At 59.5% G+C, this 12,076-nt stretch overlaps 1 protein-coding gene across 1 annotated transcript in view; it reads left to right on the forward strand.

Annotated features, from left to right (window-relative positions):
• Positions 1–12,076, forward strand: part of TLE3 (transducin like enhancer of split 3) — a 44,743-nt gene that overhangs the window by 25,452 nt on the left and 7,215 nt on the right. The window contains 9 exon segments of the mRNA XM_017738471.1: positions 932–994; positions 1,389–1,463; positions 6,693–6,760; positions 6,762–6,835; positions 8,257–8,273; positions 10,771–10,890; positions 11,308–11,358; positions 11,497–11,652; positions 11,743–11,875. Coding sequence (XP_017593960.1) covers positions 932–994; positions 1,389–1,463; positions 6,693–6,760; positions 6,762–6,835; positions 8,257–8,273; positions 10,771–10,890; positions 11,308–11,358; positions 11,497–11,652; positions 11,743–11,875 — 757 coding nt within the window.

A 12,076-nucleotide genomic window follows, 5' to 3' on the forward strand; every position in this document is an offset into this window, starting at 1 on the left:
CAGGAGCAGCCGGAATTAACCCCTGGGAGCCGGGACACGGCCATCCCGCCGGGAGCGTCCCTGGAGCCGGGACACGGCCATCCCGCCGGGAGTGTCCCAGGGACGGCACCCCTCCAGGTCATCCCTGCAGGAAAGCGTTATCCCCAGGGAATTGTTCCCACAGAGAGCACCTGGCAGGTGTTGGTGGATCTGGGTTGTTTCTGGAGTGGGATGTGAGAGTGGCAGAGGGAATGCCACCCGTGGGCAGGGAGCGGAGCAGACCCGCAGCCCTGGTGGGGACTCAGCTCCCTGCACGGGGCAGGTGGCTTTGGCTTTGCAAATGTTTCTTTTGGAGAAACCAAACACCCACCACAGCCCTGGTGGAGATGGAGAGGGCCACCAAACCCTGGATTTCCTGGGATCCAGCCTCTCTGGAGAGCAGCAGCTGCTCCCAGGTTGAGGAGCTGTGCCTGGCTACATTTTCTTGAAGTCCGGGCTGGTGTGACACTGCCAGGACTGGTCCAGCACACTCATCCTGTGGTGGGAAGGCCATGGAAGTGTCCCAGGGAAGCAGGGATGTGTCCCTGTGCTGGAGAGCTTGAAGGGGCTTCCAGTGCCTCTGCTGGGAGCTGCTGCTTCCACCTGCGGGGCTGAGAAGGGACAGGGAGAGGGGAGGGACAGGAGGGGATCTGTGGGATGGGACAGGGAGAGGGGAGGGACAGGAGGGGATGCACAGGAGGGGATCTGTGGGATGGGACAGGGAGAGGGGAGGGACAGGAGGGGATCTGTGGGATGGGACAGGGAGAGGGGAGGGACAGGAGGGGATGCACAGGAGGGGATCTGTGGGATGGGACAGGAGGGGCCAGCGCTGCTGCCAGGAAGCCTCGTGCCATCCCGTCCGTGGGAGGCTGGTGGGTGCTGACCGTTGCTTTTTCTTCTTCCCTTTTTCCAGACAGAAATTGCTAAAAGACTGAACACGATTTTAGCCCAGATCATGCCTTTTCTGTCACAAGAGGTAAGGACTTTTCCACACCCTCTTTGAGGGGATGCAGCTTCTCCCAGGGTTCCTCCTCGCAGGCAGCGCTGGGTCCCTTTGGGGTCTCTGGGGGTGTGAGAAATGGGGTTTAAATCCTGCCTGTGTGCTGGAAAACCCTTGGGATGGGCGGAGCTGGGCCCTGCAGGGGCTCTGCTCATCTGGGGGGCTGCACTGAGCCCAAAAGGCTGCGAGGGGCTCCCCCTTTTCCTGGAGGAGCTGCTGCCTCGCCCCACAGAGCCAGGAGGTACCTCCAGGCTGCTGCAGCCAAAATAGGGCAAAAAAAATCGGGAAAAATAGGCAAAATAGGGCCCAAAAGAGGGGGGACCGTGTCTGTGGGCGTCCTGTGGCTGACCTGGCCCCTCTGTCCCCGCAGCACCAACAGCAGGTGGCCCAGGCTGTTGAACGTGCCAAGCAAGTGACAATGACGGAGTTGAATGCTATCATCGGGGTACGTGGACTTCCCAATCTGCCTCTCACCGTGTGTATTCCCCTTTTATTCCTATCATTTACCATATCCAGAGGCAACCCTGCGCTCAGGAGGGCAAAGAGGGCGGCTCCCAGTCCCCAGCCATCCCAAAACACCAAAACTGCCCCAACCCCACAGCTCCTGGCTGTCCCAAAACCCCGAAATGGCCCCAGTCCGGCACCCAGCAGGACAGGGCTGGGAGCTGCCGCCTCCCTGGCAGCTCTGGGATTCCAATTGGATGTTCCCCGTGGGGCTGGGGAGATTTGGGATGGGAGCCTCCCGCCGCCGCTGAGGCCAGGCTCGTCTCTGCCGGGCTGTTGGTGTGGAATGTGCTGTGCCCTTGGCGGAGTTGTTGTTCCATGCATTGACCCTTTCCCACACAGACTGAGGGGTTCTGATGGAAAATTAACAGCTTTAATTATTCCTTTAATTGCTGTCACTGTCTCAGTCCCGCAGCGAACCCCGGGACATCGGAATTCCCAATCCACGTCCTGGGCAGGTGGCTCCAGAGCTCCTCTGCCTTTGTTTCCCAGAAAATACTCACTTATAATTACTTTTATTTTTTAATAACTATTTGCACTTCTTAAACTTCAGGGATCTTTATAATCCTCTGCGTTTAACTTGTTTTTCCGTCCATTTTCCTGTATTTATGGGTGTCACCAAGTGTGGGATCGTGCTCCAGGCTCCTGCAGCCTTTGGGAATGAGGAAGCAGCCGGATCCCTCCTGGCGGGGCTGGTGGCACTCGGGAAGTGCCGTAGGAATGGGAGCCGGGTTTTGGGGTGACACTGCACCCTGCCATGCCCGGCCTCCTGCTGCTCCTCAGCCATTCCAGGTGGGCTTGGATGGAGCAGGGATGGAGCTGCTGGAAGCAGCAGCCCGGGGCCTGGGCAGCTGGAGCAGATATTGGAATTCAATTAAGGGGGATGAGTGAGGCCCGCGACCCCCATTCCCGAGGTAATTGCTTCCCTGGATCACAGCGAGGCCCTGCTGTCGTTAAGCAGCCAGCCCAGCTGTTTAATCGCTTCCCTGACGAACTTCCAGTGGGAATCATGGGCATCTCCTCCCGGGGTGGCTGGGCAGGGAGGGACACGGTGCTGGCAGCGGCTGATCAGTGATCCCATGGCCTTCCGTGGCTTGTCCAGGAGGGCAGAGCTCAGCCCAGAGGTGTGGAGCTGATTTAGGTGGTGGGTCTGTGCTCCTGCACCTGCTCCAGTGCTTCCCAGAGCAGAAAATCCAGAGGATTTGGTGGTTTTTTCCTCCCCTCTGCACGCTGTGGATTGTTACTGCAGGGTTGCTGCTGGCAGGAGGTGGTGGTGGTTCCATGGCCTCCCATGGCTCGTAGAGACGGTTCCAGGCTCGTCCCGGAGCGTGGAGCTGGTTTGGATGGCAGCTGCAGCCCCTGAGCCCCCAAGTGCAGAGGATCTGGTGTTTTGCCCTGCCCTCAGCAGGTTGTTTCTGTAGGGCTGCTCACGTGGGCACATCCCTGGCTTGGTTTGCTCAGTGCCGGGCGTGTCCCGGTGTCCCTGGGGAGCCATTGCTGGGTGGCTCCGCTGTCCCCAGCCTGCCCCAACACCCCGGTGCAGGAGCTGCAACACCCAAATCCCCCCAAAGGGTGTAAAGCTCTTTTTTTTGCCCCTTTTGAGGTCAAGAACCGGTAATTTTATGCATCTGGGCCATTGTCTCGCAGCTCCCGCGCTCGAGGCTCGGCTGAAATGGAGCCTTGATTTGGTTGTAGCCCTGGAAATGATTTCCCTGGAAATGATTAAACTCCGTCACTAAATTTAACGCCAGCACTGAACTGAAGTGCTGAACCATTAAATCGGGAACAAAGGCATGGAGCGTGATGGACATAATCCAATTAAAGCCACTCCGCCACCAGACACTCCTTGCCAGCCTTCCTCCCAAATTTGGAACCTCTTCCCATCTCCCCATCCCTGTCTGGCACCGCTGAGGGACCCCAGGAGCGACGGCTCGGAGGCCGCTGCCGGAGTCACCCCAGGCTGGGTTCGCAGGATTGTCATCCACAGCCTCCTGTTGTCCTGGGATATCGGGGACATCACTCCCTGAGGAGCCCTATTGATGCTGGAATTCCATGGGAGCCCCAGAGGAGCATCCTGAGGGATCTGAGGTGTGGATGGGCTCAGTTGCTCCAGGAGGGTCCGTGATCCTGGAATGCTGCTCCAAATCCTTGTGCTGTGTGTGTCACCTGGCCGCCAGGACCTGGCTCCCTGTGCAGGGGGATTTGGGGTTCCCAAGGAGCCTCCCCATCCCTGGAATGCTGCAGCAAACCCTCAGCCGGTGGTGTTCAAACACAGGGTTGGGATAGGGATGGGAGGGAAGGGAAGGGACCTTTCCAGCAGAGGACACTCGGAGCAAACAGGATCTCTGTGCCACCGAGTGCCAGCTGGGGTTTGTCCCCCTCGTGGAGTCCCCAGGATGTTATTCCCGAGGGCTGTGCAGCGGCTGCTCCAAGGGGTGACACCAACATGCGGAGTGACGGGAAGGATGGTGAAAAGGCAGCCTGGGAATGCCCAGCACCACCCTGGGATCTGCTCCTTGGCTCATCCTCCTCTCCTTGCCGTGGGAATGATCCAGCTGGGACGTGGATGGAGCTCTGCAGCCCTGCTTTGGGATCTTGGCTACCCCTGGGGACACAGGGACGAGGCTTCAGGACGTCCCACATGGATTCTGCTTTCCGCTTCCCGCTGCCAGAGGGGAGAAAACCAAAACCACCCTGAGATGTTGTGTTGGGCCCCCAGGGATGTTGTGTCCCGGCCTTGGTTCCCACATCCTGTGCGGGGCCGTTCCTGCAGCTCACCGAGCCCATGGATGGATTTATCTGTTGGCAGCCTAAAAACCAGGAAGAAATCCCAGTTTTCGGCTCTGCTGGAGCCACTCCGGGTGCTGATTCTTCTCCTCTGGGTGCTGCTGTCTCGCTCGTGGTGGGGCTGTGCTGTCCCCTGGGCTGTCCCAGGGCTGGGATTCCCATCGACGTCCCGGGAATGGAGAGCTGCCGTTGCACGAGGCCACATCCCTTTTTTGGGTGGAAAACTCGTGGGATGAGTTACAGCGTGCAGCTGTTTCTGGAAGCTGGAGATTGCTGAGGATAAAACATTGGATCTTGGTGTATTCCAGGGATGGGCACCACTGGAGAGCTCCCAGGAGAGGAATGTGGGAATGGTTGGAGGCGCTGGAGAACCACGAGGGGCCATTCTCTGGGATGATGCTCTGCTACAATGGCCAGCCCTGCCTCTTCCTCAGATGGGTGGAAATTCCGGGAAACTGGAATGGGAAGAGCCAGGGATCTGTTCTGCTTGTTTTGGTGCTGGAGGAGTGGTCCTGGCACTGCACGGCAGGAGCTGCTGAGGCTCTGACCGTGTGCCCCTCAGCCCTAGCTCTGCTCCACGTCCTGCTTTGGGGACACTCCTGGAATGGCCATCCTGAGGATGCTTCCCATCCTGCTGGCAGAACCAGCTCCTGCTTTTTGAGGGCACAGGGATTTATGGATTTCCTGCAACAGAGGCCTAAAGGCCTTCTCCGTGTGGCCTCTGCTCCAGCTGGGATCTCGGAGCTGCCTGGAAGGAGCTGCTTTCATGGATCTCCTGTGCCTGCGGCTCCTGCCTGGAATCTCATCCTGGATGGGGATTTCCCTCTCCATCCCACAAGGATGAGAAAGCAGCTCTGCAAGGGGTGGGTGACCCAGCCAGGGCCTGCTCCGTCCTGCTGTGTCCGTGGAGTGGGACAGGACATCGCCCCTGCTGCTGCCCAGAATGGGCCCTTCCATCGGGAATGGGCGGGAGCTGTTCCCCCAAAACTTGAACTTGGTGTGGGGAAACTTATCATGGAATCCTGGAATGGTTTGTGTTGGAAGGACCTTAAAGCCCATCCAGTGCCACCCCTGCCATGGGCAGGGACATCTCCCTCTGTCCCAGGCGCTCCAAGCCCCGTCCAGCCAGGCCTTGGACACTTCCAGGGATCCAGGGGCACCTGGGTGCATCTTCTGCAGCTCTGGGGAAGACGTGCCAGGAGTTTCCTTGTTGGGAACACTGACGGAGCCCTCCATGCCTGGGGGTGTCCATTGGGCTGGGCCTTGTGCCAGCAGCTCCTGCTGTCCATCCCTGCCCCTCGGAGTGCCCCCGAGAAACCCTGAGCCAAGCTGCTTGTGGGGACCCGGAGGGCTCTGCTGCAGCCCAGGTGTCCCCTCGTTCCGGGTGTCCCCTCGTTCCGGGTGTCCCCTCCTTCCGGACGTCCCCTCATTCCAGGTGTCCCTAGCCTGTGATTCCCATTGCGGTCAGATGCCCAAACGTGGCTTCCCTGGGAGTTGTGGGATGCCGCTGGAGGGGCCATGGCTGCAGGCAGGAGGGTCCCAGGCAGGAGCACCAGCTCCAAACCCTCCTGGCTGGAGCAGGGGTGGCCTGGGGACTCTCGGAAGTGGCTCCTTGGATTGCAGCTGGTTTTCTTCCAAGGTTGTGTTTGAACTAGGGAATGTGTCCGGTTTTCCCTTCCTTTCCTCAGTTTTTTCCAGCTGAACTGGAGCAGGCAGTGACTCTCCCATAGCTGGATGAGTGCTGGGAGGGCTGGGATTCACTCCCAAAAAAACCTGGGAGCAGCTGGGGGGCTTTCTGCCATCCCAGCTGGGCTGCAGCTCCAGGGAATGTGGGGGTTTATGTCCAGCCCCATGGTGGGAATGGAGGATCCTGCAGGACTTATCCCTGCCCGGCAATGTCGGAAGGGGTTGGGAGCAGAAGGATCCTGGGATGGGACCAGGACATTGTGTGGAATTTCCTTCTCCGCATGAAGCTGCTCCCGAGCAAATGAACAGAACTTCCCTGTCCTGAGCTGTCTGGGAGGCTCCTGGGTGCTGGAATTTTCTCTCCCTGACTGGTTTAGCAGCTGCCCTGCAGCCACGGAGTCTCTCTGCTTCCTGGGTGGGATTCCTGGATGGGTTTTTTTTCCTTTTACTACAAACTAACCATGTCCACAGGGATGAGTGTTCCGGGAACGCAGGGTTATCCCAGAAGGTGTGCCGTGCGTGCTGTGTCCTGGGGACTGTCCCTGGATACCTCTGTCCTGCTGCTAACGGGGCTTCTCCTTGCAGGCATCCAGTGGGGCCGCTCCCGGGAGCATCCCCCGGGAACGTCCCTTCCCGGCGCCGCCCCCGATCCCCGCTCCCGCGCCCCCTCCCCGGCTCACTGGTGCTTTCATTGCAGCAGCAGCAGCTCCAGGCCCAGCACCTCTCCCACGCCGCCCACGGGCCCCCGGGCCAGCTGCCGGCGGGCGCTCGGTGCCCTGGGCAGCCAGGCCCACCTGGCAGTCAAGGACGAGAAGAACCACCACGACCTGGACCACAGAGGTGAGAGGGGCCGCTGCTGCTGGAGCTGCACAGTCCTGGGGTGGTTCGGGTGGACGGGAGAGAAACGTTATCCAGGGCAGGGACACCTTCCGCTGTCCCAGGGTGCTCCAGCCTGGCCTTGGGCACTTCCAGGGATCCAGGGGCAGCCACAGCTTCTCTGGGCACCCTGTGCCAGGGCCTTACACCCTCCCAGGGAACAATTCCTTCCCTATAGCCAATCCATCCCTGCCCTCTGGCAGTGGGAAGCCATTCCCTGTGTCCCATCCCTCCATGCCTTGTCCGCAGTCCCTCTCCAGCTCTTCTGGAGCCCCTTTAGGCCCTGGAAGGGGCTCTGAGCTCTCCCTGGATCCTCCCCTTCTCCAGGTGAACATTCCCAGCTCTCCCAGCCTGGCTCCAGAGGGTTTCCAGCCCTCAGAGCAGCTGCGGGGCCTCCTCTGGAATTGCTCCAGCAGCTCCAGGTCCCTCTGATGTTGGGGGAACACCCTGGTCCAGTCATGGCTCATTTCCCACCACCCTATCCCTCGGGTCAGCTGCATTCAGACCATGGGATTGCACTTTTAGGGATGCAGAATTCCCTGAATGATGCTCAGCCTTTGGTGGAGCCTGGCTGCAGTTCCTGTGCCCTTGTTCAGCTGTGCCTTAATGGGAAAGCAGCCTTCATCATCCTCCTCCTCCTCGTGACCATCAGAGCCTTCCCGTGCTCAGGGATCCAGCTCTGGGCACCAGGAACTTGGTGGTTTTTCCCATTATTAGGGATCCGACCATTTTTCAGAGGACCAAAGGATCTGTGATTGCAGGTGCAAGCCAGCAGTGTTCAGCATTGTCCTGGCAGATCCCCCTGTCCACCAGCACAGGAGGGTTTGGGATATTTCCCCTCTGTGTTCCCGTTGGCAGGGCAGGTTCCCACAGCCTCTCCAAGCTGTTGGGCTCTGCTGGGGGATTTGGGGTGGGGAAAAAAAAGGCAGTGAGACAAAACTATTGGTAGGAGTTACCGAGTTCCATTCCTTTTCCTGCATGGATTCAGATGGCCAGAGATTCCAGGGACGACAGGGCTGTTTGGGGACAAATGAATGGCTGAGCCACACCTTGGATGTGGAGCTGTGCACCCAGGACTGGTGGGTGGCTTCAGGAACAGGCACCTGAGGCTGCTGCCATTCCCTTTGGATTCAGGGCATTTCCAGCTGGAAAATGTTTGGCTGGATAACTCACATGGACAGGAAGGAAGGCACAGGAATTGGATGGGAGAGATGGATGGAGGGAGATTTTAAAGCCAGACAGGGCTTGAGTTTAAGGGGTTTGAGTTAAGAGCATGAAGAGGTTCTGGGTTTATTTTTCTGGTTTAAGACTTACCCTAACTTGCTTTATTTTCCTGTCTCTTTATTTCGGCTGTCCCCTCCCCTCTGCCCCGGCATCTCCTGAAGAGCGAGACTCAAGTGCAGTAAGTCCCATTCCTTCCTTTTGCTCCCACTTTCTGGTGGCCGCGCGGCTGAGTTTTATTTATCCTTGAAAAACCCACCTGGTGGCTGGGAGCTCCGGGGCTGCCTTTGGCACAGGCCTTACTAAACAATGAACCAGGCAATACAATTCCTCATCCTGCCTGGAAGACCTGTGCTGGGATGAGTGGAGTCGCCTTCTCCGTGGTGGTTTGGAAATTTGATTTCAATCCTTGTGTTGGTGGCAGAGCCTTGGGAAATTCCGTCATTTTGACTGAATGAGCGCGGTCAGACCCGGAATCCTTGGGTGGTCAGGGAAGCTGGTTTATTCCTGGTCACTCTCCCATTATCTGGGGTCATCTCATCTGGGATGGGTTTGGTTATTACTCTGTGTTAAGCAGGACTTGGAAGCTCAAGCAGTTCCTAACCAGGGAAATCCCTGGATTTTGGAGGGCTCCGACACTCCGGAGGCTGCCCCTGGGTGATGGATTCCCTGGGAGTGGGGATGGAGGGGATATTGGGGTGGCAGGAGCCAGGCATGGGCTGCCCTGCTGATGGAATGGGGCTGAGCCAGAACCTCCCACCCCGGTGTGCAGGCAAAATGGGACGTGGAAGGGATTTCTCTGTGGAAAGGGCTGTTAAACGTCAGAAGGGGCAGCCCAGGGAGGCAGTGGAGGTGTCCAAGGAAGGCCTGGATGTGTCCCTCAGCGCTCTGCGCTGGTGACAAGGTGGGGCTGGCTCCCAGGTCGCACTCTGTGATCCCGGAGGTCTTTCCCAAGCCCAGCATTCCGTGTGAAAAGCTGCCAGGACAAAGCCCGGCTGAGCTGCGGCTCTGCAGCGATTTCCTGCCAGCCCCGAGCCCACAAACGGCCCTTTGGAGAGCGGGGAAGGGAAGTGCTCTGCGAGGGGGGAGGCAGAGGGGAATTGGGCATCATTAACCCGCTCCTCCGGCGGGCAGGGGGCCGTCGGAGCCGGGCAGCTTCCCAATCCATAAACTGTGAGCCGGGGTATTCCCCGTGGAGGTTTAATGTGTGCGATAATCAGCGTTAGTCATTCATATTTTCCCCAGCCTTTGCCTGTGCAATAAAAAATATTTAGTTCCTTGGCAGCGGGCCAGGAGCGGGGCTGAATGGATCGATGCCTCTAAATGCCTGACATGATTCTCTGGGAGCTGCGAGGGTTTTCAGCATGACTGCCTGGGAAGAAAGAGCTCCGTGTTATCCAAAGCTGCTTAGTGGGGACCGAGCAGAAACATGAACTGCTTTGGTTCTCCCTTTCAGCCGGGGAAGAAAGGCGGGCGCAGCTCAGCAACGGCGCTGCTTAGCGGGGCTGGCAGGCTCGGGAGCGGGGAGTGCTCCTGCTGCTGCTCCCAGGGGCTGAGGGGAGGGAAGGGGCTGTGCTGAGGGGGGTGCGGGATCGGGGCCGTGCTGAGGGCGATGCGGGATTGGGGCCGTGCTGAGGGCAGTGTGGGATCAGCCCTGTGCTGAGGGCGGTGCGGGATCGGGGCCGTGCTGAGGGCGGTGCGGGATCGGGGCCGTGCTGAGGGCAGTGTGGGATCAGCCCTGTGCTGAGGGCGGTGCGGGATCGGGGCCGTGCTGAGGGCAGTGTGGGATCAGCCCTGTGCTGAGGGCGGTGCGGGATCGGGGCCGTGCTGAGGGCAGTGTGGGATCAGCCCTGTGCTGAGGGCGGTGCGGGATCGGGGCCGTGCTGAGGGCAGTGTGGGATCAGCCCTGTGCTGAGGGCGGTGCGGGATCGGGGCCGTGCTGAGGGCAGTGTGGGATCAGCCCTGTGCCGTGATGGGGGGAGTGCAGGATCGGGGCCATGCTGAGGGGGGTGCGGGATCGGGGCTGTGCTGCGGGCAATGCAGAACTGGGACCAGGCATCCTCCTCATTGTGCTGCCATGTTTGCTTCCAGCATTTCCTGGGAATGCGGGCATCTCCTTGCCTTTGCTGCTTGAAGCAAGGGCAGAATTCCCCCTGTGCCACAGGCACAGACTCTGCCATTCCTGGTCATGTGGGTTTTCCGGGACATTTTGTGGCTGTCCTTTGGCTCCAGGGCTGGGATGCAGCCATTCCTTTGCTCCTCCTGGATGCGGCTCCCCTGGGCTCTGGAGCTTTCCTGGGGATGCCAGCATGTCCTGGGCTTCGCTGCTTGAAGCAAGGACAGAATTCCCCCGAGCAGAGCTGTGCCACGGGCGCTGGGCTCTGCCGTTCCCAGCACTGGGGGTTTTCCCGGATGTTTTTATAAACAACCCCCTCCTGCATTTTCCTGCTGTTGCAGCAAAGAGGCTCACGTGTCCCTGGGCATCCTCACAGCATTCCCAGGGCCCTCAGCGAGGCTGGTGTTGGATCCTGTCCCCTGGATCCTGTGGCATGGCAGGGACTACGGGGTCTCATCCCACTGCGGGGACACGGTTGCGTGTGTGTGTCCCCTTGGGACCTGCTGCTCGTGGAGTCCTGTTTCCTTCTGTTCCCCCTTCAAAGCTTTTCCCATCTCCACAGAATAATTCCGTGTCCCCCTCGGAGAGCCTGCGGGCCAGCGAGAAGCACCGGAGCTCCACGGATTACAGCATTGACTCCAAGAAGCGGAAAGCGGAGGAGAAGGACAGCATGAGCCGATATGTGAGTGACAGGGACGGGCTGCAGTGGCCACGGGGACACCTTGGGGCAGGATTTGGGGGGAGAAAGCGGGATGTGGGTGATATTTTCCAGACGTGGTGTGGGTGAGCTGGGGCATAGAAACCATGGAATCATTCAGGCTGGAAAAGCCCTTTGAGACCATGGAGTCCAGCCATCCCCCAGCATTGCCAAGGCCACCATAATCCATGTCCCCAGTGCTACGTCTGCTTCCCTGACTGACTCCATCCCTGCCCTGGGCAGCCCCTTCCAATGTCTGACCACTTTTTCCATGAAGAAATTGTCCCTGATCTCCAGCCTGAGTGTCCTTAGGCTGCTCTTGGGGTGGTTTGGCTCCTCAGGGGGCGGATCCCCCCCAGTTTTTGGAGCTCTCTGTGGGGTGTGACACATTTTCTGTTCCAGGACAGCGATGGTGACAAGAGCGATGACCTGGTGGTCGATGTCTCCAACGAGGTGAGCCCTGGGTGGCTCACGGTGTGGGTTTGGGATGTGGGAAGCGATTCCTTAGGGGCTTCCCAACACCGGCCTGAAGGAGGAGCTGGAGGGAGCCCTTCCCACTGTGGGAGTTCCAATGCTTTTCCCATCCCACAGGACCCTGCCACCCCCCGGGTGAGCCCGGCCCATTCCCCCCCGGAGAACGGCCTGGACAAAGCCCGCGGGCTGAAGAAGGGGGATGCTCCCAACAGCCCGGCCTCGGTGGCCTCCTCCAGCAGCACTCCCTCCTCCAAGACCAAGGACCTGGGCCACGTACGTCCCTTCTGTGGGGTTACCGGGGCGGGGACTCTGGATCCCGGCAGTTTGAGCTCATCCCATATTTTCCATCCCTTCTCTCCCCAGAACGACAAATCCTCCACACCTGGCCTCAAGTCCAACACTCCGACGCCCAGGAATGACGCTCCCACCCCGGGCACCAGCAGCACCCCGGGGCTGCGGCCCATGCCCGGCAAACCCAGCGGCATGGACCCCCTGGGTGGGTACCGGTGTCACCGCGGTGTCACCACTGTCCCCAGCACAGCTTCAGCTCGTCCCTGTCAGTGGGATGGGGAGGGGGGATCAGGTTTCTGGGGACATAATCCAGGTGATGGCATGAGGAGGGAGGTCCAGTCACAGGGCGAGCAGGGCTGGGATGAAGGGACACAGCCTCGAGCTGGGCCAGAGGAAGTCCAGCTTG

This window comes from Corvus brachyrhynchos, unplaced genomic scaffold (genome assembly GCF_000691975.1).
Source record: "Corvus brachyrhynchos isolate BGI_N302 unplaced genomic scaffold, ASM69197v1 scaffold200, whole genome shotgun sequence".
Classification (NCBI taxonomy): domain Eukaryota; kingdom Metazoa; phylum Chordata; class Aves; order Passeriformes; family Corvidae; genus Corvus; species Corvus brachyrhynchos.